Source organism: Verticillium nonalfalfae (genome assembly GCF_003724135.2).
Source record: "Verticillium nonalfalfae strain VnAa140/NRRL 66861 chromosome Unknown scaffold_113, whole genome shotgun sequence".
Classification (NCBI taxonomy): Eukaryota; Fungi; Ascomycota; class Sordariomycetes; order Glomerellales; family Plectosphaerellaceae; genus Verticillium; species Verticillium nonalfalfae.
This window is the reverse complement of record NW_021167338.1, coordinates 1-27,142: the sequence shown is the minus strand read 5'-3', so window position 1 is coordinate 27,142 and position 27,142 is coordinate 1. Positions and strand designations below refer to the sequence as shown.

General features: G+C 57.6%; 9 protein-coding genes across 9 annotated transcripts; 4 read left to right on the top strand and 5 right to left on the bottom strand.

Moving 5' to 3' along the window:
• Positions 1-14: 14 nt before the first annotated feature.
• On the bottom strand, positions 15-1,481 carry D7B24_000833 (uncharacterized protein; the record flags this gene model as incomplete). The annotated part of the gene is made up of 1 exon (XM_028635081.1): positions 15-1,481. One exon carries the CDS (start codon positions 1,479-1,481, stop codon positions 15-17), a length of 1,467 nt encoding a protein of 488 aa, XP_028492323.1.
• A 3,913-nt stretch (positions 1,482-5,394) lies between these two features.
• D7B24_000832 (uncharacterized protein) lies at positions 5,395-6,829 on the bottom strand (the record flags this gene model as incomplete). Its single annotated transcript, XM_028635080.1, has 5 exons — positions 5,395-5,598; positions 5,696-5,836; positions 5,932-6,372; positions 6,483-6,647; positions 6,758-6,829. The coding sequence occupies 5 exons, from the start codon at positions 6,827-6,829 to the stop codon at positions 5,395-5,397; spliced, it is 1,023 nt and encodes a 340-aa protein (XP_028492322.1).
• A 429-nt stretch (positions 6,830-7,258) lies between these two features.
• PDC1 (Pyruvate decarboxylase 1) lies at positions 7,259-10,877 on the bottom strand (the record flags this gene model as incomplete). The annotated part of the gene is made up of 6 exons (XM_028635079.1): positions 7,259-7,562; positions 7,616-8,145; positions 8,199-8,902; positions 8,957-9,264; positions 10,261-10,656; positions 10,729-10,877. The coding sequence occupies 6 exons, from the start codon at positions 10,875-10,877 to the stop codon at positions 7,259-7,261; spliced, it is 2,391 nt and encodes a 796-aa protein (XP_028492321.1).
• A 446-nt stretch (positions 10,878-11,323) lies between these two features.
• D7B24_000830 (uncharacterized protein) lies at positions 11,324-12,280 on the top strand (the record flags this gene model as incomplete). Its single annotated transcript, XM_028635078.1, has 1 exon — positions 11,324-12,280. The coding sequence occupies one exon, from the start codon at positions 11,324-11,326 to the stop codon at positions 12,278-12,280; it is 957 nt and encodes a 318-aa protein (XP_028492320.1).
• An 890-nt stretch (positions 12,281-13,170) lies between these two features.
• On the bottom strand, positions 13,171-14,300 carry D7B24_000829 (uncharacterized protein; the record flags this gene model as incomplete). Its single annotated transcript, XM_028635077.1, has 2 exons — positions 13,171-14,157; positions 14,229-14,300. The coding sequence occupies 2 exons, from the start codon at positions 14,298-14,300 to the stop codon at positions 13,171-13,173; spliced, it is 1,059 nt and encodes a 352-aa protein (XP_028492319.1).
• Positions 14,301-17,690: 3,390 nt separating this feature from the next.
• Positions 17,691-20,230, top strand: D7B24_000828 (uncharacterized protein; the record flags this gene model as incomplete). Its single annotated transcript, XM_028635076.1, has 4 exons — positions 17,691-18,056; positions 18,171-19,893; positions 19,954-20,080; positions 20,134-20,230. The coding sequence occupies 4 exons, from the start codon at positions 17,691-17,693 to the stop codon at positions 20,228-20,230; spliced, it is 2,313 nt and encodes a 770-aa protein (XP_028492318.1).
• A 951-nt stretch (positions 20,231-21,181) lies between these two features.
• Positions 21,182-22,056, top strand: CHO1 (CDP-diacylglycerol-serine O-phosphatidyltransferase; the record flags this gene model as incomplete). Its single annotated transcript, XM_028635075.1, has 3 exons — positions 21,182-21,251; positions 21,319-21,414; positions 21,494-22,056. The coding sequence occupies 3 exons, from the start codon at positions 21,182-21,184 to the stop codon at positions 22,054-22,056; spliced, it is 729 nt and encodes a 242-aa protein (XP_028492317.1).
• Positions 22,057-22,958: 902 nt separating this feature from the next.
• Positions 22,959-25,786, bottom strand: THS1 (threonyl-tRNA synthetase; the record flags this gene model as incomplete). Its single annotated transcript, XM_028635074.1, has 7 exons — positions 22,959-23,152; positions 23,278-23,493; positions 23,553-23,808; positions 23,864-23,899; positions 23,962-24,230; positions 24,286-24,556; positions 24,614-25,786. The coding sequence occupies 7 exons, from the start codon at positions 25,784-25,786 to the stop codon at positions 22,959-22,961; spliced, it is 2,415 nt and encodes an 804-aa protein (XP_028492316.1).
• A 612-nt stretch (positions 25,787-26,398) lies between these two features.
• GAR1_1 (H/ACA snoRNP pseudouridylase subunit) lies at positions 26,399-27,125 on the top strand (the record flags this gene model as incomplete). Its single annotated transcript, XM_028635073.1, has 4 exons — positions 26,399-26,456; positions 26,559-26,609; positions 26,691-26,791; positions 26,870-27,125. Coding segments are annotated over 4 exons (466 nt in total), but the record flags the coding sequence as incomplete, so codon positions are not given.
• Between the last annotated feature and the right edge of the window lie 17 nt (positions 27,126-27,142).

Genomic DNA, 27,142 nt, shown 5'->3' with positions numbered 1-27,142 from the left:
GGCTGCACTGCACATCACGCATCTTCCGGCCCCTCGCTCTTCGCCCTCTTCGCTGGGCTCATCTCACCGCTGCGTTTCCTCCGCAGCGTGGGCTTTGGTTCGCCAATCGCCTCAAGTCTCGTCAGTGTATCATTGAGCCTCTTCCTCGCCGCGAGCTCGTGCCGGCTGCTATCTTTGCGCGGGCGGTAGAACTCCCTGACCACCTGGGTGATGTTGTGGTAACAGTCGTACAGCAGCAGCCTGATGTGGGCGTTGGCCTTGTCCTCGATGAGGACAGAATCGAACTTGCTCGGCGGTTCATTGCTTTCGCCTTCTGCTTTGTGCCCGGCGGCCGCGTCGTTGAAGCCCCTGAGGAACTCGTCGGTCGCGTCTCGGCTGAAGATGGTCGCGAATAGGGGGTCGCCAAAGATGAAGTGGCTCCAGTCCTTCATACCGGTCATTGTGATATCGTGTGGCGCCTCAAGCGCCGTCTTGTCTTCTTCTTCTGCCTGCTCGTCGTCCTCTCCAGCCTGTGAAGATCCAGTCTCCGTCTTTCTGTCTTCCTCGTCTTCGCTGTCATCGTCGTCATCGTCTGTGGCTGGAGTTCCGTGCCTTGCCTTGCGCAGCACAAGTGTGTTCACGTTGTCTCCGGCATCAACGGCAACTAGCCTCGAGCACGTAACCCCCTCGAGAACGTGAGCCAGCCGCCTGTACTGTCGTCGAACGTTGGCATAGGCGAGCATAACAGCCATGTCCTCTCCGTCCCGCAACACAGCCTCGAGCATCGAGTGGAAACCTGTAGCCCACGTCTCGACGCCCTTGGACTGGATCATGCGGGCGTTGGCGTCTCGCCTGGCCGAGGGCGTCGAGGCTCCGGAGTGCGAAGGTGTGAGTGTCGGCAGGACGGCAAAGGCAGGACCGAAGCGTCCCGTGGGCGACACGAGCTCCGACACCCTCCGGCAGAAGCGTCCCGTCTGTAGATCGACAAGCTTGCGTTCTGATGGGTTCAGGGGCGGGCTCAAGTCTGCTATCGGCTTGCCTTGCGTTGGTCTTGTGACATTGTACTCGATCCTGTGTTCGTTCGAGCCGGCCGAGTGTAGGAGGAGCTGCGGCAGGAAAGTTGCCAGGCGCGTACTGGTGGAGTGGTCGTCTGAGGAATTATTGCTTGGAGTTCGGACATGTTTACCGTCCCGAGACAGAACAACACGGGTCTCTTCTGGCTCAGGCGTCCTCTCTTGGAGAAGGGGCTTCTTGACATGAAGCCCGGCTAGCCACTTGAGAACGGCAGCTTCGGAGCTAATGGATCCTTGCTCAGAACGCAGCAGTCTGGCCATGGGCATGGCGGGGAGGGCTATGGCGAGGTTCGTGCCGTTTGTACACTCAACGTCGTAGAGCCTCTGTGAGCGTAAAGACGAGACGGGCTGGACATGTTGGACGGTGACGTCGGGGACGGCACGGCTTATAACAGCCTGCATGGACCTGGTGGGCAGTGTTACGCACATGGGACGTTCTGTGGTCTTCGTATGGTGGCCCCAAGGGTTCTCTCCTCCGTGTTGCACAGAGAGAAAGACTAGATGTGGGAGAGGGTGACTGCCCTTCTCGAAGAGCCTTGTTCCGCGAGCTGGACGGCAGATTGCAGATCTGCGGAACGTCTTGCGAGGCGTTTACTGGGTCGTAAGGGGCCCAGTTGGAGTCGTTGTAACTGTGGCTGTAGTTGGAGGCTGTCGGGCTGAGTCGTACACACCAGATGTGGGTTGACGATGTATCTGATTAGTGTACGAATATGGGCAAGAAGAGACCCTTGGTTCCTGATGCGAGATGCGAGTGAAGTTGAAGGAGAGTCGGCTGAGATGGAGGGTTGCCAGTGTTTAGATGATATGAGGGTGTGTATTATAATATGGGGGATGAGAAGAAAGGGGGAGAGTTTGCCTGTTGGCTGCTTGTAGTAGTGTGTCTGCAACAGACAAGCAAGGAGGCCACTACCAGTGTAGGCATGAGGCGAAAGAGAGACGCTGGCTGTTCGTGGAATGAGCCGCAAGCGAGTGGACAGAGTCCGATGCAGCCAGGTTGCAGGCAAGCAGGTTGCGTCGAGCGGGTTCCGTCGTTCAAGTCCGGGATGGTAAGAGCCGAGCGAAGGATAGGATCAGTACCCAAGAGGTACAACTGCGGGATTGGCGTTGATGACAGGACCAGGGGTGAGACAGGGTGATGGACCAGGGGGGGGAGTGGGCATGAAAAGCGAGTTGCAGGACGTTGCAGGAAGAGTAGCAGGAGTAGGAGTAGGAGGATCCGGTTACCGGAACGCTGCTATTTGTCGACGAAGACGAAAGGTGAGCCGAGAGAAAGGGAGGGGGGCCTTATGGCCAACTTTGTGCGTTGTGGCGGCCTGGTAGTTTTGGCGATCAAAGGCAGAAACGGCGATAGGAGACGAGGCGAGACATGGCAAAGGGCTGAAAGGAGTGGTGGTGAAGCGAGAGGCTTGCTCGCTGCGCAGCCTTGAGCAAGCGAATAGACGGGCAAGCGAGCCTCGAAGCCTCAAAGCTTGCGCTTGGTTGGCAACGAGAGAGTGGATGGAGAGAGAGAGAGAGTGAGAGTGAGAGCCATGTCGACAAGACAAGCAACGCGCCTGGCGATCCAGCGATCCAGTGATCCACTGGGCGTCTCGGGTGCACAGTAGTACGGTTCCTGTTCGCTTAATGGGACGCCCAAAACGCCAAAGCCTACACCGCGAGAATGAGTTTGGGACGATTAGATGGACGTGGACCCAAGTGACCGGGCGGGTGACCCGTTGGGGCTGTCATGGTCGTTGCATAGCTAGTGATGACACACAAGGTAGGTACCAACCAGCACGAGCACGAGCACAAGCGTCAACCCACATCCAGGACCCAAGCCGGAGGGCTACGCTAGAGAGAAAGTGGGCATGTGAGACGAGTAGGTCAAATGCCCGCTAGAGGCCCAGGCACTCACTGGGCAAGATGGGAATGTATGAACAAGGGAGAAACAATATCGATACTTGCCAAAGCCACGCCGCTGCGTAATCCGAAAATCGCTTCTGCTCCGACCCGTCCCGGGGTTAGAGGGGGTAGAGAGTTGCAAGGCCAGGTCCTTGGTGAGGGGGTTTCCTCCTCGACCTACCCTTCGTAGCTCCGTTCGTAGTTCCGAAAGATGCCCCCCCCCCCCCCCCCCCCCTCGGAGATATCCTGCAGTCGTCTCCGGCAGACATAGCCCGGAAGGGTGCGGGCGCGCGTGCGTACGTGGATAGAGATTGCACGAATGCGAATAGGGCCAGGGCCTCGTCATGGAGAGCGAGAGGGAGAAAGAGCCAAAGAGCAAGGGACCTGGTTCCGACATGAGCGTTTGAGGGTCTCTGACATGGGGTGCCGACCATGCTCATGCGAAGGAAGTTGCGTATGCATCCAATGCGACTCGCATGACAGCGCAGAGAAAAGATCCGCCCGACCGTTTGTTTACACGGAGCAATCCAAAGCGATCTTCGTCCTTTTCGCCCAAGGAGCAAAGAGGGAAGGAAAAGTAGGCATGCGAAGAGATTGGATAGACAGTGCGTGCCAACTCGTTCGGTTCAAGGTCCGGTCAACCAAGCTCTAGCATTGGTCGGATTTTTGTGCGTGTATTGCTTCTCTTTTCCACACAGTCTGGCCACTGGATTTCTGGGTCCAATCCAAAGCCGGATGGCGGAGGGCCACCTTGTAGCTGGGGGAGCTGGGAACTGATGAGGTTGAGCTGAAGGGAACGAGACCCAAATCAAGAGTTGGCGTTGAGAAAACGTACCTGGCTAGAGATGACAGTGGACGTGCCCATTGGCTGATGCTCTGGGTGGAAAATTGGGGATCGAAGGTCCCAGGAGCATGGGGAAGCGAGCCGGAGATTTGGTGATTGGTCGACAGCAAGCGAGCCAAAGCCTCCCCCCCGTCGTGGAGGGTCCTACCTCTCGAACGATTGGCTCACCTTGTCCCTTTGAACGATGCACTCTAAAGACTGGGGGGGAGTGAGGAAGGGGTGGGGGGGTGGATGAGGGGAGAGCGACCAGCACTTAGACGCTTCATGTGAGAAGCTGCTTCCTGTGGAAAAGAAAAGGAAGACCAAAAACCAGCCCCCCAACGTCCACAGGTACCGAGTAAGCTTCTCAGTGGGGGTGAATGTAGGCAGGAGCAACGTAGTGTTCGGTCCTACGTCGGTGCTTCTTCTCCACGTCAGTACCTCTTTCCTCACTACCTACTACGAGAAGCTAGGTACCGTGGAAGGAAGGACATGACCGCCGAAAGCAGCCATATCAACTACCTTCGGTAGGTATCTACCTAGGTAGACACGACAGCTCGACCAGTGTCCTTGTCCTAATCCTACGAGACCCAAATCCCAAAGCGGCCATGCTGTAGGTCTTTCCCCTTCTTGAGAAACGAACATGTTCATCACTTGGAGCTCACTCGAAAGATATGCCGCCCGCCTGGTGTCATGGCCACGTCCTGGCTGCCTCGACTTGGAGTTGAGCCTCCAGCTCCTCCTACTGGCGCTACAATTCTCCCAGCGACGTCTAACTCATGTCTCAAGGGGAGATAAGTCACACTCGCACGCAGACGCGGCAACAAGGCAACAAGGCAAGGAGGTGGCATGACAGTCAGGCAGATGTCTCTGCCCTGCACTTTGGAACTTCGCTAGAACGTCTGGAAGGAACCGTGCCGAGAGGGTCCTCTCTCCGACCCTCCTCAGACCCTCTGCTCGTCAAAATTGTCGCAATAGGGCTTAGCGTGGCCGCCCGGAGCAAGCGTCATTTTAGCCTGATCGACCAAGGGTGCACGCCAACCGAGACCAGGGCCACCACCACTGTCACAAGCACAAGTGAGAGGGGGGCAGAGGTAGAGGCAAAAGCCGTCATTAGGTTTGGCCCTCGTTGCCCTTTTCCTCATCCCCGCTGCGAAAATTCAAGGCCCGTCTCGGAGCCGGACGGGGGGACCAGCATCTAAAGCCGACAAATTTCGATGAGTGGGGGATCAGGGTGAGACCATCGGGAGAGGCTAGCTAAGCTGCCAAATATGACGCCCCAAGGAGCAAAATGTTGTAGCTGGCCTGTGCCTCGAGGGAATGATGACTGATGCTGATGCTCGATATGTCGCCCGCCACGTTACCGCCACTGATGACAGGCCGACCACCCGCATACCATCCGTCTCCCACACCGAGAGCCTCAATTGGCATCTGTCTAGATGCAAGGGCTCGCGTTCCGGCCTGGGCAATCATCCAACTCCTCCAGCTGCGCGCTGACGGCACGTTACCCATTGCTGGCGGATGCCCGACCTGCATCCTGGCCGTGGAGCGGTCTCGCCCACCCCCGAGGATCAGAGCTGACCGACGCGAAGGCTTGCACTGGCTCGCACACTTCCAAAGGCCTAGCCCATCCATCAATCACGAGCTCGCTTTCGCCTCCTCGTCGTGCGTCTCATTTACAACCACGGGCGCCGGCGCGTCTGAAGACGCAGCCACAGCATCAGCCTCAGCCGCCTTGTTGCCTCCCTTGGGCTTCGCTACTGCCTTGTGAAGCTCGTTGATGTTGTAGCGCTTGAGCTCCTCCCACTCCTTTCCATCGACGACGCTCATGCCGCAGAAGTTCTGATGGGGTCGCCATCAACGTCAGCTGACATATCCACGAGACGGTAGACTAGGGGGGGGGGGCGATGCGAAAAGGGTGGTCACGCGGGAACTGTACCTTGTAAACATCAATAAGGATGACCTTGTCTGGATTATCCAGGTTGACCTTGTGTTGCTTGCCAATCAAGCCCGCCACCTGATCAATGACCTCGTTGCGCTTGATGTCGCTGTTGGCACGGATCGAAGGCCTGATCGCGTACTGTCACACACCACCACCTTTAGCATACACTCTTCGTCGAATAGTTCACGTAGGAGAATCTTGACATCTTTCAAGCCAGACCTCGCTTGACATACCGTGTAAGGCGCCTGACCCTCGCCAGCAGCGTCCTTCTGCGCGTCCTCGCTCGCATCCTCCGCCTTCACGCCCTGGAACCACGGTGCGAGCGCCTGCCTGGCCACTTTGTCCACACCGCTGGCCACCTTGCCCGTCACGGCCACGGGTGTCAAGCGGTTGATGTACCTTGTCTTCCTCTCCATGACGTTGGCGCACCCCTTGGCATCCGTGCACATGCGCCGACACAGCGCGACAGGGTCGACGGGCTCCCGCGTTTTGAGGAAGAAGACGCACTCAATGTCGGCACGCACAATGGCGAACGCCCCCTTGGGCTTGGGCTCCTGAGACTTGAAACCCTCCATCTCCTTGCGGATCGACGCCTCAATGTCGTCCTCGTCGTCTTCCCCGGGCACTGCCGCCTCGTCCGCAGGAGGTGCAATCCCGTAAATCGTCTCGCCGAGCTGTACGACACATCAGCACGCAGCCCAGGAGTGCAAAGGGGCGGGACGGCAGCAGGGCGAAGGGCATCACCAGACTGTCCCGCAGCGATGAAGAAGAAAAAAACACCAACCTCGTTGCAGAGCTTCTCAAACTCGACAATCGCCTTGCGGTCCATGCCCCGCACAAACGTCACCCAGATACCCTGCCCTCCGGCCTCGAGATGCGCGTCCTTCTCACTCAGCTTGGCCAGGTTCAACTTGTGCGCCGTCGTCTGCCAGGCCCCCGCGTTGCCGCCCTGTCACCGTCAGTGCTGCGTTCCGAACCAATGTCTACAAAGAATGAAAAAGAGGCGCATGGTGCTCCGGCTGGGAAGCCAGCGCCTTGTTCAGAAAGTGAGGGGCCTACCTTGCTCTTCTTGAAGGGCCTATCTCCACCGCCGCCTTGGCCGCCCTGTTTCCTCTTGGGAGCATCCGACATTGTCGCTTTCGTGAAAGTGAACCTTTGGTCTTCTTGGACTGATGGTGAATTATCGCTTCGAGACGGCGTGAGATCTTGGTGATGGGATGATGAGTCGCGTTGAGCTACACACAGTAACGAGGTTTTCATACGCTTGCTTCCAAGGTGAAGCTTCAGCGATTGAAAAGTACGTACCCACATACTCACTCACCAGCCGGCTGTGTGTCGTCAGGGGCCCCACCTCCTGCACACAGACCATCATTACCGCATGCATCATAGAGCCTCCGATGACTCGCTTCTTGACGTGACTCGTCCCACGTTGCTCAAGAGAATATCGAGGGTAATATTAGTGGTTTATTTTGGTAATTTCTGTTCAGTCCTTACAACGCATTCAGTCTCCTCCAACCTCAGGTCTTGCAATAATCTCCCCGCGAAAACATCATGAGTACACTAGCTGTCCTTCGAATTTGTCTTGGCACTGGCCTCTGCCGTCATGATGAGTGCCCTCGGCGCATCCTTCTTCTCCATGTACAGCTCGACAAACTGCACCTCCTTGGCATTGTTGAAGCTCTCGTCCTTGAAGAGCTTGTCCAGCTCCTCCTTGGTGCGAACCTGGAATTTCTTGGCAGTCTTGTCGGTGCCGCCGAACACCGTGACCGTGTCCTGGTACTTCCACTGAACAACATCATTGTATCCGGCGTCCATGCCGTGGATGAAACGCTCGATCGTGTAGCCGTCGTTGCAAATGACAAAGCTGTGAATGTTGCGTTAGTCATGTATGCTGGACGCATAGAGAGTGGAACTCACATTGTCACTCTGAGTTGATGGCGGATCATTGTGGTGACCTCTTGGGCGGTGAGCTGGAATGATCCATCGCCCACAAACAGGATAGTCCGCCTGTCAGTCTGGGCGTCCTTGGAGGCCAGAGCAGCGCCCTGGCAAGCGCCGACAGACCATCCGATGCTGCCCCAGAGAACCTGGCTCAGAGCCGTGACACCACTTGGGAAGGCTGTGTCCCAGATACCGAAATTGGCAGTGCCAGTCTCCGTCACTACAATATCATTCTTGCGTAAGAAGTGGCCTACTCTGGGCCACAGCCACGCCTGAGTGATTGTCTGTGACGAATCCTCCTCCTTCGTCGGCAGGGCGACAGGGGCATCTGGCGACGGGATGACCGACAGTTTGCTGAGGTCAAGCTTCTCCGTCACTTTACGGAGCACGCCCCTCATCTTGACGCCAGGATATTCCGAGTATCGTACCACGGTGTGTGTGCTGTGGAAGTCAATGGTGTTGAGCTGAGAGGTCCGATACGAGAAGCCGGCTGTGTTGAAGTCGCTCTGTGAACAAATTAGCCAAAATTGATTGCTATGTGGGAGATCCTGTAGCTCACCTTGAGAGTACCGATGGACAAAATCAAGTCCGCCGACTCTATCTTCTCCTTGACTTCGGGGCGCGAGGCCTCGCCGGCATAGACACCACCGTAGTTGGAGTGTGTCTCATTAATGGCACTCTTTCCCATGGGCGTCACAAAGACGGGGATACCAGACTTCTCCAACAACGCGTGGGTCTCGTCTAGCACTCTGTGACGAATAGCACAGGCGTCCACGAGCATAACTGGCTTCTTGGCAGCGTGGAGGTACTTCAAGACGACATCGACGACGTAGTCCTCCTTTTCTGGGTCGTTGGGTGCCTCCTCAAGATCAATCGGTGTCTTGAGTCGGGCGCCCTCGATCTTCTTTTCCACCATGTCGGTAGGCAACATGATGTAGACAGGCCTGCTCTGAATGTAGCACTGCTGAAGAGCATAATCAATCTGGGTCGCAATCTCGGCAGGGTTGTTGAGCTTGGCCATGTTGCAGGAGATCTGGGAGCTCATGTTGGCGAAGACATTGAAATCGCCATTACCAAGAGTGTGGTGCAACAGCATACCGTTTCGCTGTGATACGGTGGAGGGACATCCGACAATGTGAACGACAGGAATGTGTTCCGAGTAGGCGCCGGCGAGGGCATTGATGGCCGACAGCTCACCTACGCCAAAGGTGGTCATGATGGCCGAGACGCCCTTGACACGGGCATAGCCATCTGCAGCATAACCTAGGGAATTTCATCAATCGAGCTGTCAAACGAAGCTTTCGACCATGAACCCACCTGCATTGAGCTCATTGACGCTGCCCACCCATTTGACGCCGGCCTTGGGAAGGTAGTCCAGTGCGACAAGGTTGTAGTCGCCGGGCAATCCGTGAAGTGAGCGGACGCCAATCTCGTAGAGTCTCTTGTACAGGTAGGTGGCCACCTCAATGGGCTCCTTGAGCCCTTCCTCGCGAATACTGGCCATGGCTGGTTCGGGGTAAGGCACAGAAAGGTTCTGATCTGATGTATGGCGCGGAACAGGTAGTATAGCAGAGTGTTTGACGATGTGCGAACCAAGTAGAGCAGAGGTAGGGAGCTCGAGGGGTCTAGGACATATGGATTTTATAAGGACACTAAAGAGAATGCAGAAAGCTGACGAATGGTCGGTAGCTAGGCCGGTCCAATAGATGACGGTAGGACTGGTAAAGTCTGATGGTGGTGTTGACGCCGGGTCACGCCACGTCTGGAGCTGTCTCTGCTCCAGGACAACATGATAGATTCGGTCCTTCCCGCATCACTCGAAAATTGCTCTGGACAGGGACCTGCTCGTAAGACACGCACCGATTCGCTTTATTGTCTGGTAGCGCTAGACCACCAGTCATGCTGCAAGCCTGGCAAGCTCCAGCATTGGTGGTGGGACAAGCGGGTGCAGCCATGTCTGCTTCACAGAACGAAAGAGGGGTCCTATCGTGGTAGTGATGTAATCGACCCTCCACCACGCCACACAATGGCATCCACGTCCGTAAGCTTCAGATGCGGGCAGGCACCTAGCTGAGCTCCTCCCAAAAGCTCAGCCCACGACATGCATACGGAAGTCATGGTTGGAAGTGGGGCCGTCCGGCTGCTGCTGCCGGTGTCTTTTCCAGGATCCGCCTACATGCACCTGCCAGCGTCCTGACTCTGCCTGCCTCGACTCAACGCCATGCATGGCCCGTAGCCATTGACAAGCGCCATCGCCCATCGCCATCGCCATCGCCATTGCTACGGGCCCGCCATCTCGGACTTAGTTCGAACCTAGCCCGGCCTTCGTTCTGTATGGCAATTGTCCATTGTGGCCCTGTTCCTGTTCTCCTTTGCCCCCGTGGCCGAACTTTCTCGCCTTTTGTCGGATGCTTTCCCGCGTCAAAGCCGTGTCAGATCGGAGGAGTATTGTCGTGCTCATCTACGTCCTATGTACAATGTTCTACAAGCGGGAGCGGTGTGTATGCCAGACCGAGACGCCTCCCAATACCATGATTTCATCGCTGTGCCTTTGACCTCAGTCGCATCGCCCGTCTTTCCACCCAGTCCTCCATCTCTCCTCCCAACGCGAACAGTCGAACTCCTTCTTGCCAAGCTTGCGGTTCACCTCATTGTGTGCCATGCAAAGCCAATTGCCAAACTCCTGCCTACCCTCGACGCGCACCTCGTCCTTCTTGATGTAGCTCTGGAAGTCCTCGGCGCACACCCAGCACGGGTACAGCCTACTGAACGTCCGCATGAAGCCGCGCAGGTCGTCCTTCTGCGCCGGACTTGGGTTCTCGGGATATGTGGCGGCGATGCTGTGCAGGAGCGTCCACGAGCTGTTCCCCAGGCGCTCTACATCCGGCGGGCAGTCGGCCGGAAGCCCATTCGTCGCTGATGGCGCCGTCGCCGTCGTCGCAGATCCCTTCGTCTTGGGTGTCTTGCCCATCGACGCCCAGAAGGTCGAAGATGTGCATGTTCGGCAGCTGGTCAGTCTACAAGTTAGCGAGTCTGCTTGCAGCGACGAGACAGAAGTGTCACGCGTGGGTCGTGTTGGGGGCACGAACGGCTTTCCGTCAGGGCCAAGAACGATTCCTTTGGGATATTTCGCCTTGGCCTCGTCGGCTCCGGCGGCCGTTGCGCCGGGTGCGGCAGCTGGATTCGTGTCCGCGAGCGTCACGCCACTGGTGTTGTCGTCCCGTCCCGGCTGAGCCATGCTGGAGATGTCCGTGGCAGATTGAATGGGTTCCAAGCGTAAGAAAGTTTCGCAATGTATGTGCCAAAGGGAAAAAGGAGCGTGCTGGCAGTCTGATCAAGATTATCCCAAAATTTGTAAGCTGCTAAAAACCATCGCTGGTTGCTTGTCCTGTCCAGAACATCGTCGCCAGTTCCACGGCGGTCCTTATCGATAAGAAATCCAGAGCTCCAGGACCTAGGCACGTAACCAGGTGCAGCATTCAACGAGTGGGGGATCTGCCGTGAATGGCAAGTGGTGGACCCGGCATCTGGACAGCTTCGAATAATGGAAGAAACCTTGATAGAAGGCTCGCAGCTTGACCGCCGCACCATATCACTGCTCCAATCGACAGGACCAGAGACTTGGCTCGCTCTGTACATTGCGCGTCGTCAGCGGTCCGAGTCGAACAGGTATATCCCGCCAACATGAGTGCATCAAAAGCAAGTGTCAACGGCGCGGTGCCGATACTGTTGCTCAAGACGAGATCGTCGCCGGGAGATTCGTACGAAGATCTGTTCGAGTCAACCAACGAGGACGGCTGGTCCTTCGAGCCCACTTTCGTCCCCGTGCTGCAGCACACCCTCATTCGAGAGGGCCTGGATGAGGTGCGGACCCTTCTTCAGAACCGAGGCATTCGTTCAGACGAGGGCGCGTCCTACGGCGGCCTCATCTTCACCTCCCAACGCGCCGTCGAAGCCTTCACCGGCCTCGTCGAACAGGGCAAGAGCTCAGGCGCAGACGACGCCGCCTGGCCACATCTCCAGTCTGTCCCCGTCTACAGCGTCGGCCCCGCGACGACGCGTGCGCTGGGCGCCGTGCCCCAGACGCCGCCCCTGGCCATCCACGGCTCCCACACCGGCAACGGGGACGCCCTCGCCGCGTTCATCCTCGACGACTACGCTGTGCGCCGCTACCCCGCGCGCGTGCCGAAACCGCCGCTCCTGTTTCTCGTCGGCGAGCAGCGCAGGGACATCATCCCCCGCACCCTCACCGACCCAGCCCTGCCGGCAGACCGCCGCATCCCCGTGACCGAGGTGACCGTCTACGGCACGGGCGTCATGCCCACATTCCCCGACCACCTCGCGCGCCTCCTCGACGAGACGGCATCGCGCCCCGCGCGCTGGGTCGTCGTCTTCTCGCCCACGGGCTGCGACAGCCTGCTGCGCGGCCTGGGTCTCCTCGACGAGGCGTCGGGCAGGGCGCGCCCCGCCGAGGCCAGGGACGGCAGGACCTACGTCGCCACCATAGGGCCCACGACGAGGGACTACCTGCGGCGGACCTTTGGCTTTGAGCCGGACGTGTGCGCTGCGACGCCGTCTCCGGAAGGCGTGCGGCGGGCTATTGTCGACTTTACGACGAGCCATTCCGGGTCGAAGGAGTAGCACGATGGCGGGGACACTTGTCCGTCCCGCCCTCTTCTTGAATGAAAACGGAATTAGGCAACTCTAATGCATTCCAATGACCGAACCCGGCGCGCACAAGATGGGCCTGCATCAGCCTTGAATGGGGACGCCTTCGTGCACACGAGCAATTGACAGATGCCTCGTTGAAAATCGTGCCTCGTGATTTGACTATCAAATTGCTCACACTTCGGTTTCACCAAGGTAGACTGACGAGCGTCGTAGCACTCCTTCACTTGAGCGGCCTATTGGTAGTCCTGGAGCACCCGACACCGTGCGTGGCAGAGAAATGGAACGTGGTTAAAGTAATTCCATCCATCTTGATTGGCTATAGACTCATTTGAGAAAACGCGTCTGGGTAACGCGAAAGTGCGCGTGCTACGCGAATGACACGCGAAGGCGCGTCGGTAATTCGCAGTCACGCGTCGCTCTCCACCCTAACGGGGCTGGTTGGTGAACATGTGCAGGCTCATCAAACTGAGCATACCGCATGCTTTGCACCACGTCATTGTGCAATTGGGCTTGCATACAGGCGACCTCGCTTAGCCTGTGCCGAAAAGAAAGATTCCCAATGTCCCGTCGTGCCGTCCACGCTTCGTGCTCCAGTCCCTTCCATCCCTAGCCTTCCCATCCATCCGTAGCGCTGACCGAGAAGACCGCCATCCCTGCGGTCTTCCAGTGAACAAAGAGAAGTCGTGTCGAACGTATCCTTACACAGCAAAAATGGACCGCAATCCTCCTGTAGAGGATGAATAAAATCAAGTAATGCAGGCTCGCAGAGCCTCAGTGTTCCGCATGTGCAGGGCGGACTGTCGAGGTATCATGTACATAAAAAAAAGGCTGGTCCAATCCAGATCAGAGAAACTTTGAAATCAAAGCAAAGGGTCGTCGAAAGTTAGGCGCCGTCTGGCTGAACTCAATGGAGTTTTCGCCGTGGCTAGGCTGACCGGCGTCTTCCAATGCTTCTGAGCAGGACTGGGTGTGATGTTGACAAAGTCGGCAAAGTCGAAGTTTTGGCTCGGCGTGCTGGGGAACAGGTTGCCGCCGCCTGGCGTCGTCATGTGTGAAGATGGCAAGCCCATGTCACGGTTGAATTTGGATGGCGGGGTTGACGGCGGGTCCATTCTCGTCTTGGTCGAGGGCATCGCCGGCGAAGGGGAAGCCGCCAGATAGAGGAGCAAGTCTGCGCCCTCTTGTCCATTCTTGCCGTTGGGTCCTGGAGACCCCCGCTCACGCATGGAACGACCAGGCAGTCCTCGGTTGCGCATGGGTGGTGTGCTCGGCGGCGATGAATGGATATCGTGGGCACGGAAGGAGTGAAGTGGCAGATCATCCTCGTCATCTGACGTCGTTAGGTTGGGAGACGTCAGGTCAAATGTGAAGTTACGTGTGCTTTGATACAGGGAGACGTTTGGACCGGCAGATGTGGTAAAGTGTTGCTGTCGCCTTGGCTTGAGGGGCGATGACTGGGCCAGTTGATGGTGACCCTTCCAACCATGGTGTCCATGGAAAGACTTGCTCGGTGTCGGAGAGGACCGCAGGCGCTTGCTTGGACTAGAAGGTGCGTAGTCGAAAGTGGCATTGAAAGTCCTCTTGCGGCGAGTGGTGCTGCCGTTGCTGGACCCGATGGCATCGGAAAAGAGAGGGGCTTTGAGAGGCGAGCTCATCAACGCCCGCGATGGGTAGGGCAGGTCGGAGGCGCTGGAAGAAGAGTCGGACAGGCCATCGCCCTCGCACATCCTCTTGCGGCGCATCTCCTCTTCCACCTTGGGCTCGATCGTCTCGAAAGCGAGGTCTTCCCAGCCATGCTTGGTTTTGAACTGTGCCAAGGCCAGACGATTTTGTAGTTTCCGTGCGATCTGTCGAAGAGAGAGAGAGAGGGGTTAGATTGACATGGCATAGCGTACGATGTCATGATGTCTGGGCTTACTTTGCTGACTTCTGCTCGCTTGAGTACCTTATCCACCACCACTTCGGGTTGCTGTTTCCAGGGCGACGACATGATCTGCCGTTCGACCAGGTTGAGTGCGCGCGAGGCGGGGGTCGTATGACTTGAAGAAAGAAATGAAGAGAACTGTCAAGTGGTTCGAGCGACTGGCTGTTCTGCGGTGCGTGTTCCGGTGCGAAAGAAGGACAGGGAGAGCTGGTGATGGGATTGGCAGTCGTGAGCTGAAGTGAAGGGGGCTCGGCGGCTACTGGGTGGACGTAAGCGGGGGAGAAGGACAGGTGATCGGACAACTGTCGCAGAGCCTGGCGACCCTAGGAAGAAAAATGACTGGTTTCGATCGCTTCGCTGATCAATCGTATCGAGTTCTTCGTTGGCAGGTTGTATTCTGAATGAGTGTAGGTGGTTTGGGAATCAGGAGTGGCCGTGTTGGAGAGGGCGTCGAGTCTTGAGGCGCAAAATGGTTGTCGAGGTAAGGAATGAAGAAACCACTTAAACTGGATTTCGGTACCTGAGTGCTGGTTGGCAGGGCAGACTGTGACTGACGAACAGCCGCAGGCACTGTGCTCTAAACGAACCGAGAGTCTGTGAGCACATGGGTACCTGCTCACCTACTGACTCTGGGTACAGATCTAAGGAGCACCGTATTCACTTTCCAGACATTCCTATCCGATTGATAGTGGAGTACCTTAGCGCTAAGGGATGTCATGACAGGAGAAGCACGTAGCGACTACGGTCAATACAGGGATATCTGCAATCTACATGTACAGTCTGCAAGCTGCAAAAATGCAGAGAGAAGACTTGACTCTAGGTTCTTGACCTTTTCACGCACCGGCCCCTTCACGGATCGAGGAGCTCACCAAACCTAACGCATCGAAGTATTCTCTGATTAGCTTCACTAGTCCGTCAGCGATAAGTATTCGATGTTGTATATGCTCTAAGCGGCCCCGGCTACGCCCCGCGAGCGACGGATCGATGGCGGGACATGCGTGGCTTGATGGCCTACCTGCTTAATGAGCTGCCAATTGGCTTCCTGCTTCTTGTGCCACCTGCGATCGCCCGTTCGCTCTATATCCGCTGACAACCTGACAACGACATGAACGTTCACATAAGGCAGAGCATGATGATGGAGCAACTCTCATGGCCGTCAGAGCCTTACAATGGAGTGGCAAGGGCGAAACCAAAGAAGAAAAAAACATATCAGGTTCAGCAGGATCTGCATGCGCCGCTGTTCCTGAAGATGCTCGTATTGGCAGCTCCAAGCATGTCTTGTGTTGGGGTTGCGGGCTTCGGTCTGCGTGCTGCTACTGCACCTTACTCACGGTCCGAAGGTGCGTTGGGCGCTTTGGGTGTGCTGGGTGCAGCGATGGCCAGTCGTTACGCACTGATCGTCACCTGCCACAGATGCAGATGTCCCAAAACCAGACCGTTTTTGCCTGTGCCTTTCCGATTGTGAAGCAGTAGCCGCATACACTACATGCAGATTCAGCGAGCTTAGCGTCAACATTACGAGGTGCGTCTCCCTGAGGTGGGGGCCTCATCCTACCTGACTGAGCAATTGAAGGTACCTAGACAGGTAGGGATCGGAGGAGATAGCACGGCCGGACCTTTCGGGAGGGGGAGAGCGAGAGGGAGCGAGCGACATGATCTGATGAGAAGTCAAGACAATTAAGCTGCCTACTTCTCGTTCCGACCTTCAGTATTCTGCTTCTCCCCCCCACCATCGTGACATTCCAACCACATCATTTGTGGCCCCTACGCTTGCGCTCCATGGTTTCACGGAGCAGCAACACTAACAGCTACACATCAAGGAACAGGCTCAACACATCGGCAGGGGACGAGACCAGATAAACGCAAGCAGCGTCAACTCTCTGCTTTCCATCTCCACTCCCGCTCACACTCAACACAAGCCCTCCAGCCACCCATCCACCCTTGGGCCGTTCAACCCGCGTAGCACGAACAGCACCTGCAGGCTATACTTGGCACCGATCCTGGCACTGGGCCTAGGTCTTGGTCTGGGATTAGAACCGGGACCTTGAAGTCTTGGATGGCCGGGGGGGAGAACAGAGACAGGAATCCTGATCTTGAATTGGGTCTCCCTCTATCCACAAGCCGGTCAAACAGCGCCGCACCGAACCACACCACCCACACCCCTCTCCTCGCTGGACAGCTCGGTTGGCTGGGCCTTGATGCCAATTCGCCATCGCCCGCTGGCCGTTTCCTCGATCTCGATTGTATGCGCTTTTCACCTTGCGATTGCGACTCTGCCCCCCCTTCCCTCCTTCGGCCCCACCTGGCGGCATCACTACCTAGCAACAGTACCGGCACCATCACCGGCCTATTTGGAGCATCCATCTCACTTTTCCACTCTGCCTTGCGCGGCCTGTGGTCCTGTCCTCATTTCCCCTGCTGTTGAGGTTTTGCACCATCTCACCTTGCCTGAAGTCGACTCGCCTCACTTCAGATCAATCACGTCTTGAATTGCTCTCGCTCTTCCCCCCCGCTGTCCATCCATCGTGCCAACGAACTCTGCTTTCCAACTGCCTCTGCTATTTTCCAATTGATGCTCCAGCTGTCTTGGGCTGGTGTTTCTCCCTTCCTCCAGGCCACCCCCCCCTGGTCTAGATTCCCTTTTAGCACATGGCCGCCGAGCTCCAGCGTTGCGCCACACCAGTTCCACTTTCGTCGACCTTACGTTGGGTGCCATTTTAGCACCACCAAACCACCCCCCCCCCCCCTAGGAGGACTGGCTTGGCCGCTCTCATCTTGGTTATCGGCTTGCAATTTCAGACATCCACGTCCTCCCGGTCCCGTTTCCAAATCCAAGTTCGACGTCATTGACTGGCCAGGTTGCTTCCTTCCTACGGCCGGCATCTGCTTTGTTCCATTTCGACCCAGAACCTGTCCAATCCCGGCATCTGTGCGCCAAACGAGCACTTTCCATTTACAACTCATTGACCCAGGCACCTTCCTGCACTCCTCCCGCAATAGGAGCCTCACGATCGTCAACAACAACGCCCAGAGCCTCAGACCACGGCGCCCTTCTTTACTTCGCTTGACGCGAAACACCCTACCTCTTCCTGACTTTTGAGACAGTCGCCACGCAAGGTCGGACCACCTTCGTACGGTCAACTAGCTCCATCACTACTCGTTACGAGCTCTGTGCTTCAACCTGAAGCCCGTGCTCCCCGTCGCCTTGACAAGCCTTCCCTGCCAGACCTGGCGCCCGCCCTCCCCTCCCTCCCCCGCCGCCGTCGCCGCTGCTGGGCCGACCTTCAAACAGCTAGCTTAGACTTTGGTATTTTTTGTGCAACCTCAAACTCAAGGGCACAGCTCGACTTGACCGAATTGTCTTTCTGCGAGACAGCAAAGCACGACTAGCCAGGAGCGACTCGGCTCCTTGCTTACAACAACTCGTCTTCGTATTCCTTCTCTCCAGTTCCAGAAATGGCGACCTCAGGGTTCCTCAAGAGCTTGCGCCGCCGGTCGAAGGCCAGCATCAGGACCGAACCCTCCGCCGACAGATCCGGTGATCAATACAACACCGACTCGTCTAGCGATGCCAGTCGAAACACCGTGCCAACCACTGGCTCCATCACGCCTCCTTCTACTCACGGCTCCGATCCCGCCCTGGACCAGCAGCTCAAGAACATCAACCCAAACGCCCGCCCTTCTCCACAGCCATTGCCAGCCTCGAGTCGTTATAGTGTCTCCGGCATGAGCGGCTTGGGCTCTCCAGTTCTCAATGGCAAATCAAACCTACCTGTGTCGCACTACGCACCTCGAATTGTCAATGCTCCCAACAATGCTCATGTATGTTTTCTCAGCTGGCCGCTCAGAAACGTCAACGCACCAGCCAACGGAGCGCATCACGACACCATGTCCGTATGCGTGTAAAAGTTCTTCGTGCTGACGATCGATGTGCAGGTCTACCAAAAGTTCTTCTGCGTGTACGGCACGATCGGAGACCCGTCTCAACACACCATTGAAGGCGTCGTCACCGTGACCCGTGAAGACGACCAGTTCCCTCCGACGGAATGGAAGGTCTGCGACTCTCACTGGAAAGCCGTCATCTACCTCCAGCCAGGTCCCAACAGACTCCGATTCGACTTTTCTAGCCCCAAGCTTTCGAACAGCTCGAACAGCAACAGGCTCCACTCGACCTATCTTACCATTAACATGACGCCACCATACAATGCGCCCTTGCAACTCGCCGTTCTCTTGGCGAAAGACTCGCCCGAGACGTTCGACTCTGTGCCTGCGCGCATCGCAGTGGAAGGGAACGGCCTCGATGCTGCTGTACGAAAGTACCGCATGGCAGCGTATCTCTGGCACGCTTTCACCGGGGAACAAATGGTGCGCCAGAAGATGGGTCCTCGAAGCTTTGGATTCGAAGAAGAGTGGACCGGCAGCACGTCGCACCAACAGGATCGCATGCAGGGCAAGATGCGCCGTGAAGCCAGAGTTCACATAATTCGGTCCGAGAAGACGGTTGCTGAACTCCGCGAATTGCAATCTGCGCAGCAGACAACCGAAGGCGCTAACAAAAATGGACTGTTCCATGTGGCTGCCGAAGCTGTCAATGACTACTTCAAGCCTCTGCCGGGCCAGAAGCAATATGTCTCAGTCTTGCTGCTTGACGCGCACTGGGACAAGGCGGCTGGTGCAGTGACAGGCCACGTCGCACACGGCGGTTCAGTTGGAGACCTCAATCTAGCCGTCTTTGGCTCACAGTTCCTACAGAGTTACCCGAGCAGCCTCGATGAAGTCGGCGACTCCTTCCTCGACTGTACACGGCTAGATACGGATGCTGTTTCGAGCGAGGCTGGGAGCTCCTGGGAAGCTGCCAATGCTGGTCTAGGAGGGCACCTGAAGGAAATCGGCCGCATGTTTGGATGTATCGAAAGGGAGACGGGCATCATGAGCAACGATTTCTTGACATTCGGACGCAGTTTTGTCGCCCGGGAATCTTTCTCCACCAGAACCAAATCAAAGGGCGGGCTCGTTCTAAGCAAAGATGAGTGTTCATGGCACTTCCTCGATTGTCTCCGGTTCCGCTGGCATCCCTGCTTCAGGCTGCCGAACGATCGACCTTGTCACGTCGACGATAGCATGAACGCCTTTCCCATCGAAGGGAACCAAATTGTGTTGACGGCCAAGACGGGTGTCGTGGCGATCGAGATTCTAGGCGAGGGGGAGACCGTTTGCCACCACTGGATCGATTACGGCACGAGAGAGGGTCTCCCAAAGCAGCAGGTTCTCAGCGAGCTGCAGATCAGGGAGCGCCTCCCTGAAGCCATCCGTAAAGGCCACGTTCGCCTACGAGCTCTTTCGGGCGGCGGAGGCAGTCTGATGATTGACGATCTGAAGAGGCTCTGCTCCAAGGAGTCGTCCCTCAAGCTGACTGGCCCACTGGCACCTGGTCCATTGAGCCGGATCGCCTATCGAAGCCTGCCCGTAGGGTCTCCAGCGAGGGAGGGCAGCGAAACGCAGGAGGTTGTGATCCAACGCGAGGGTAGGCTGCTCCTCCGTGTCGTTGTGTACCACGACCCCACAACAGTGCACGGGATCGAGTTCATCTATGAAGACACCTCGACACAGCTTCTGGGAGCGAGAGCAGGCAAGGAGGGTGGCGACACGTTCAGTTTTGGTCAGTATTACTCTAGGCGGGAAGCCACGGTGGCATGGGTCAAGGCTAACAAGTGCGCAGACATTCGACGGGGTGAATACATCACCGGATTCCACATCAGGGCTGGCGAGTCGATCCAAGGTCTTGCGGTCATCACAAGCTTGGGCGAAATGTCCCTCGTGTACGGCAACCCTCAGGGCGGCCATATGTAAGTGTGCCACTGCAGATGCACAAGCAAACACGTCTAACAGGATGGCGCAGGACAAACTTGCTCTGCCCTACTGGTTACACAGTCTGCGGCGTCTCTGGGTCGAGCAGCTCCCAGCTCGACTCTCTCGGATTGATCATTGTCCGGTGAGCAAAGCACATGCCGATACATAGCCCGAGGGCAAGCCAAGAAGCACATGCTGCGGTCGACTTGAGCCCATACAGCTCCTTTTTCTTTTGTGTGCAGGGACACATGTTTCCTCACGACACGGTCGGTCATGACTATAGACCCTGGACACCAACCAGTTGGGATATGTGCCAATCGACGGGACACGGCTCCCACTTAATATCATCTTGTCTGTTAAATGCGGTACAGGCCTGGATCACTGGCTGGTTTGGTATGGTCTCGGATTGGAATGAAATGGTACGAGCCCGGATTCCCGTGGCAGTAAGCAAGCAAGCAAGCAAGCAACAAGCATTACGGTATAGAACAGCACATGCGGCGTTTAGGGGGAAACAGGCACCTGGATATGATGGCTTCGATAGGTGTCTCATTGTGTTTTTGTTTTATCATGTCTTCTTCTTCCTCTTCCTCTTGTTTACCACGGGGGTATGAGCCGGCTGAGCTCGTCCCGTACTGTCCATACAGTCCACCCACAATACACCACAACTGTAGAGAATGTGCATGAAGATAGACTACCTGTACCCTGTTACTGTCATGCAGATCAACACTAGGTGAGCAGTGTGTACGTGCTCGTGTTCGTCGCTGTCTGTGGCTGAGGCTGGCGGACGGTTTGCGGGCGAATGACGCTAGTCGAGTTTGGGGCTGAAGCGGCCGGACCGATGACGGCATAGTGCCTGCCGAAGCGAAGCGATTGTGACGACCTGCCACTTCATCGACATTTCGCATCCTGCATCCAGTTCCCTCTGGTGGCCGCACAAAAACTTGGCCTTCCTCCGTCAACGCCAAAGCAAGCCTTGCCTCCCGCCAACACCAGCGCACAGCTCAACGACAAACCACTTTGACCATCTACCGACTGTCCACCTCAATCCTCACACACTACTCACACACTCACCGCATTGTCAGCCAAAACAAAAGAACATGTCGAAACGAACAAGCAGCGCCGTGACCAACGGCAGCCTGAAGGAGGGCGGTGACGTGAGCACGCCTGGTACGTCGCTTCCACGTCCACCTCTCTCGCCCGTGCCACGATGTCTGTGTGCTAACTGGCGATGCAGCGCAGGACAAGCAGAAGCTTCTTCTCTCCTCTGAGACGGGCCATTTTTCTCTCATCCGAGCGATGCACCTGGCTGACCTCATCACTCTGTGCAATGGTACGCTTCCTCGGCTGTTGGCCAACAGTACTGGCGATATATCTCCCCCCAGGAAATCATACTCACTGACGTGTCACAGGCGCCTGCGGAACGCTCTCCATCTTCACCTCCCTCAGCTACTGCCTAGGCGACCCGGCCGACCTCTCGACCATGTACCTCGCCCTCTTCTTCCTGCCGTTCGGTCTGTTCTTCGACTTCATGGACGGCAAGGTGGCGCGCTGGCGCAAAAAGTCGTCCCTCATGGGCCAGGAGCTCGACTCGCTCGCCGACCTCATCTCATTCGGCGTCGCCCCAGCGTCGGCCGCCTACGCCCTCGGCCTGCGCACGCCGCTCGACCGCCTGCTCCTGACCTTTTTCGTCCTCTGCGGCCTCACGCGCCTCGCCCGCTTCAACGTCACCGTCGCCGTGCTGCCCAAGGACGCCAGCGGCAAGAGCCAGTACTTTGAGGGCACCCCGATCCCCACGTCGCTCGCCACCGACAGCGTCATGGCCTACTGGATCTACACCGGTGCAGTCCTCGACAAGCTGCCCCTCGGCACCCTCTTCGCCGGCTCCTTCCTCGAGTTCCACCCCGTCGCCCTCCTCTTCGTCGTCCACGGCTGCCTCATGACGAGCCGCCGCATCCGCATACCGAAGCCTTGAGCGGTGGGGGGATCCGTCAACACGGGGATTCAACTCCCTGCTCCGAACCTGACCCTGGGTTTGGGCATTTGGCACTCTTTGTCTATTTCACCCTCATGACTTTTCTCCCCTTTCCCTTTCGGCGTGGCGTGACGGACTGGGCAGAAACAAATTGCGTTATTTTCTCTCTCTCTCTCTCTCTCTCTCTCTCTCTCTCTCTCTCTCTCTTATAACATGGCAAAGCAAAAACAGTGGGATCGGAACGCGAGGCGGCGAGGAAGCTGGCACAGCACACGGTACGCGGCGGGCACACAGACGGTGGCTGTAGGTTCGCGGACCGTGGCAGGGAATGGCCTCGATCTCCTGGTCGCCTCCCTGACGTCATGGCTCTGTTGTCAGGCGGACATGTTTGAAATCGTTGCGTGGATTGGAGGTGTGTCGTAGTTTTTTCCCGGCTGGCTGGCTGTGCGGCAGATAATACAAAATGCATGATACCCTCAGACTGAGACTGGCGGCGTGAGCGTGAGCGTGAGCGTGAGCGTGAGCGACAGCGAAGGGATGTTTCAGAGAGGACTGGTGAAATCGGGCCGCCTCGGAACGAGAGAGATTTGTTGCTTGCCTTCAGGCGCTGCCAGAACATCAACGCATGCATGTCACAACAACCGGAACACCGACCAAGCATGTCACAGCAGCCGTGACGAATCAAGACCACAGCATGCCGAACAAATCGACAGGCACAGCTACCAAAACGCAAGTCATCTTCACATGTTAATTCATCCTCTTCATTGCTTTTTCTTTCATCTACCGCCCACCGTCCATGGCGAATGCAAGATAACGCAACCCCTGCGCCCCCAGCCATCACGCTCTGCCTCTCCGCGATCTAGACACGAAAGCCTGCCGTCCTACTACTCAGGCCTCAGGCCTCAGGCCTTCTTCGCCTCCGGGGCGGCGGGCTTCGCCGACGGCCAGGGGTTGTAGACGAGGCGCGAGTCGCGCAGCTCCTTGAGCTTGGTGATGGCCTCGTCGACGTCGACGGGCTTGCCGCGGTCCTGGCTCGACGTGTCGTCGCGGTAGCGCACGTTGACCTGGCGGCCCTTCATCTCCTCGTCACCGACGACTGGCGGTGGTCAGCTGCTGCTTCCATACTTCATGTCACGTCACGGGGATGGGGGGGCAGTCTTTGCGTGCACGAAGGCCGGTCTCCCGGAGCGCAAGGTGCGGCAAAAAGGACGGAGAACGTACTGAAGACAAAGTTGTACTGGGCCAGCTGCGCGCGGCGGACCTTCTTCTGCAGCGTCTCGCCGGACAGGTCGACGTCGACCCAGAAGCCGGCGTCCTTGAAGATCTTCTGCACCTCCTCGGCGTACTCGAAGAAGCCGCGGCCGACGGGGATGATCTGGATCTGGCGAGGGCTGAGCCACATGGGCCACTTGCCGCCAAAGTGCTCAATCAGGATACCTGGAGATTTGTCAGTCCACGGCTGAAGCGTGCTGCCTGCAGTTCCCGCGTCCACTCACCCGTGAAGCGCTCAATGCTGCCGGCCATGGCGCGGTGGATGATGACGGGGCGGGCGCTTCCAGGTGTCAGAGGCTTGGACATGCGCAGCTGCTTTTTCGCAGGCTCCTTGCCGTCGGCGGCGGCAGGAGCGGCGGCGGCAGCGGCAGACTCGACAACAGCCTCAGGCTCCTTGGCCTTGACTTCGGGGCCCTTTGTCGCGGCGTCCTCCTTTGTCTTGGCGGCGGAATCGGCCGTGACGTACTCGAGGCCAAAGTTCTGACATGGTCAGCACCGACGCCACGCACCGTCGTCAACGGGGGGAGAAACTTACAATGGGCAGCTGGAAATCCAGCTGGATGGTGGCGCACTGTGACCGAGTCAGCTTCACGGGTGTTCTCCTTCTCAAGGGGCACATGGGCGTCGACATACCTGCCACTCGCGGTTCAGGCAGTCCAGAATCTTGATATCGATCTTGGGTCCGTAGAAAGCGCCGTCACCCTCGTTGAGCTCCCAAGCAACGCCACCCTCGGTGGCGGCAAACTCGTCAAGGGCGACCTTCAGCATGTCCTCTGCCCTGTCCCACGTGGCGCGCTCACCCATGAACTTGTCGGGGCGCGTGGAGAGACGGAGCTTGTAGGTGAAGCCGAGAAGAGAGTACATGGACCTCAGGAAGTCAAACAGGTTGGTGATCTCCTGGCCTACATCCGCGTCAGTCATCGATCCAGGATGCACCGCCTCTGGTGGGGCGCTCACCAATCTGGTCTTCTCTGCAGAAGATGTGGGCGTCGTCCTGCTGGAAACGGCGCACGCGCGTGAGACCAGACAGGGCACCGCTGGCCTCGTTTCGGTGAAGGACGCCAAAGTCGGCGACCCTCCAGGGCAGCTGGTGGTACGCCTTGGGGGCGTGGCCGAACATCAGACAGTGACCGGGGCAGTTCATGGGCTTCAGCGCAAACTGCTCCTTGTCGACGTCCATGACGAACATGTCGTCCTTGTAATGCGCCCAATGGCCGCTGACTTTCCACTAGAGGCTCGCGTCAGTGTTGTGATCGCCAGATGCGAGAACCAATAGTAAGCTTACGAGATCAGAGTTGTACATGTTTGGCGTGATGACCTCGTGGTAGTCGCGCTTGAAGTATTGCTCCTTGATGTAGGCCATGAGGGTGTTGTAGATGCGAGCACCATGAGGCAGCCACATGGCGCTGCCGGGCGAGAGCTCGTGGAAGAAGAAGAGCTGCTGCTGCTCTCCGAGCTTGCGGTGGTCTCTCGCCGCCGCCTCCTCGAGCCACTTCTTGTGGGCAGCAAGCTCCTTCTTGCTGGGGAAACTGACACCGTACACACGCTGGAGAGAGTCGTTCTCCTGGGAACCGAGGAAGTAGGAGGCGCTGTTCTTCATGATGCTGAAAGCCTCGATGCGCTCGGTGCTGGGCACGTGGGGGCCACGGCACAGATCGATCAGGGGGCCGTTGCGGTAGACGGTCGTCTTAGTGCCGTCGGCAATCTTGTCCTTGATGATGTGCTGCTTGTACTTGTTGTAGCTGAACATCTCGAGCAGCTCATCTTTGGTCATCTCCAGCCTCTCAAACTTCTGCTTTTCCTTGACGATGGAGCCGACGATGGACTCGAGGGGCTTCCAGTCGCTGGCCTGGACGGACGCACCACCGGGGAGGGCCATCTCGTAGTAGAAACCGTTGTCGACGGGGGGGCCGATGCAGAGGGAGCAACCGAACCGCCTCTCGCAGGCCTCGCCGAGAATATGCGCCGAGCTGTGCCAAAAGACCTGCTTGCCCTGCTCGTCGTCAAAGTTGAGGAGCTCGAGCTTGCAGCTGGCCTCGAGCGGCCTGTCGAGGTCCCACAGCTGGTTGGGGTCCTTGTTCAGCCTGGCGACGACGGTGCGCTTGTACAGGCTGTTGGAGATGCCCTTGGCAATCTCGCCGGGCGTGGTCTCCCAGCTGGTGCCGGCCTTGATGGTGCCGTCGGGCATGGTGATCTCGATGGGCTTGCGCTCCTTGGCGGCGATCTCCTCATCTTGTCGCTTCTTCAGGCGGTCGAACAGCTCAATACGGGACTGCAGGAAATCGGGGGCGGGCTTGAGCTCGAGGGGTCCAGCCGAGGCGGCATCGTCACCGCCCTTGGCCTTCTTCTCCTTCTTGGGCTTGTTGTCCTTGTTGTTATTCGGGGCGGCACCGGCACCGACAACGACCTTCTTGACGCCCTCGGTGATGGACTCGACAGCCTTCTTCGCTTCCTCCATGGCGGCGTTCGATTGGGGTCGAATTCGGAGCGGTGGGTGAGAAGGGTGAGCGTTGAGAGTTGTTGCGGAAAGGGGGGTGGAGGATGAGTGCTGGAAATATTTTGGGCTGATTCAACACAACCTCGGAGGACGATTTCGAGTCACCCCGCCAAAAGCTGCAAGGCAAGTGAAGGAGGGGTCGTGTTTCCGCCAAATACGGTGCACGGGCAGATGCTGTAGTTGACCGTAGTGGGGGTTTTCCCTCTCTCGTCCTCTGCCAGTCTGCCAGCCGGGGGGTCCACTTCCGTTCCTCGAGCCAGGTGCCGGCAGCCAGGCATCTCAGAGGGACCCCACCTCCCCAGTTATAATTATTACCACTGAGGCTCCTTCGGCGAATAGCTTTTCCCCGACCGGCCCCCCGCCCAATCAGAGGCTGCTTTTCGGCACCACAATTGAACTTTTGGGCATTGGAAATTTTCTGTCGAAGCCTCGATAGCTAGCTCCGAAAGCAAGCAAGCAGGCAAGCAGGCACGCAACGACACGGCGAGCAGCTTGCAAAGAAATCACCCCAACGCTGCCCAACGCACATCTTCACGACCAGAAACGAAAGAACGAAAAAAACAAACAGTCGCAATGTCATTCCGAGGCGGTCGCGGTGCGCCGCGCGGTGGATTCGGCGGTCGTGGTGGAGGTACGAATTGACTGCAGAACCCCCCTCCGGCAGCAGCCCCAACACATGGGAGAACCAGACAATGCAAGCAAGATCAGGCCGGCTAACGTGAGAGCTTCACAGGCCGTGGAGGTTTCCAGCAACGCGACATGGGTCCCCCGGCGCAAGTCCTAGGTGCGACATGAATCCCTTCCCTCCCCGGGCGAGAGCCACTCTCGAGCGAGCAACCAGAAACTGACAACATGGGGTTCGCAGAGATGGGCAAGTTCCTGCACGCCTGCGAGGGTGAGATGGTCTGCGAGAGCATCAACCCCAAGGTGCCCCAGTTCAACGCCCAGATGTTCCTCGAGAACAAGGTCAGCATCCCCCCCTGCATGCCAGCGCGCCCGGCTCGTCTTCTCCAAGCAAGCACCGACTGACACACGGCCCCGCAGACCTCCATTGGCAAGATCGACGAAGTCCTCGGCCCCATCAACCAAGTCTACTTCACCATCAAGCCCTCCGAGGGCATCCAGGCCACTTCCTTCAAGGAGGGCGACAAGTTCTACATCGGCTCCGAGAAGCTGCTCCCCATGGAGCGCTTCCTTCCGAAACCCAAGGCGCCCCCAGGACAAAAGCCCAAGCGCGCCGGCCGCGGCGGTCCCGTGCGCGGCGGTGCCCGCGGCGGCGGACGTGGCGGCTTCGGCGGTCGTGGCGGCGGCGGCGGC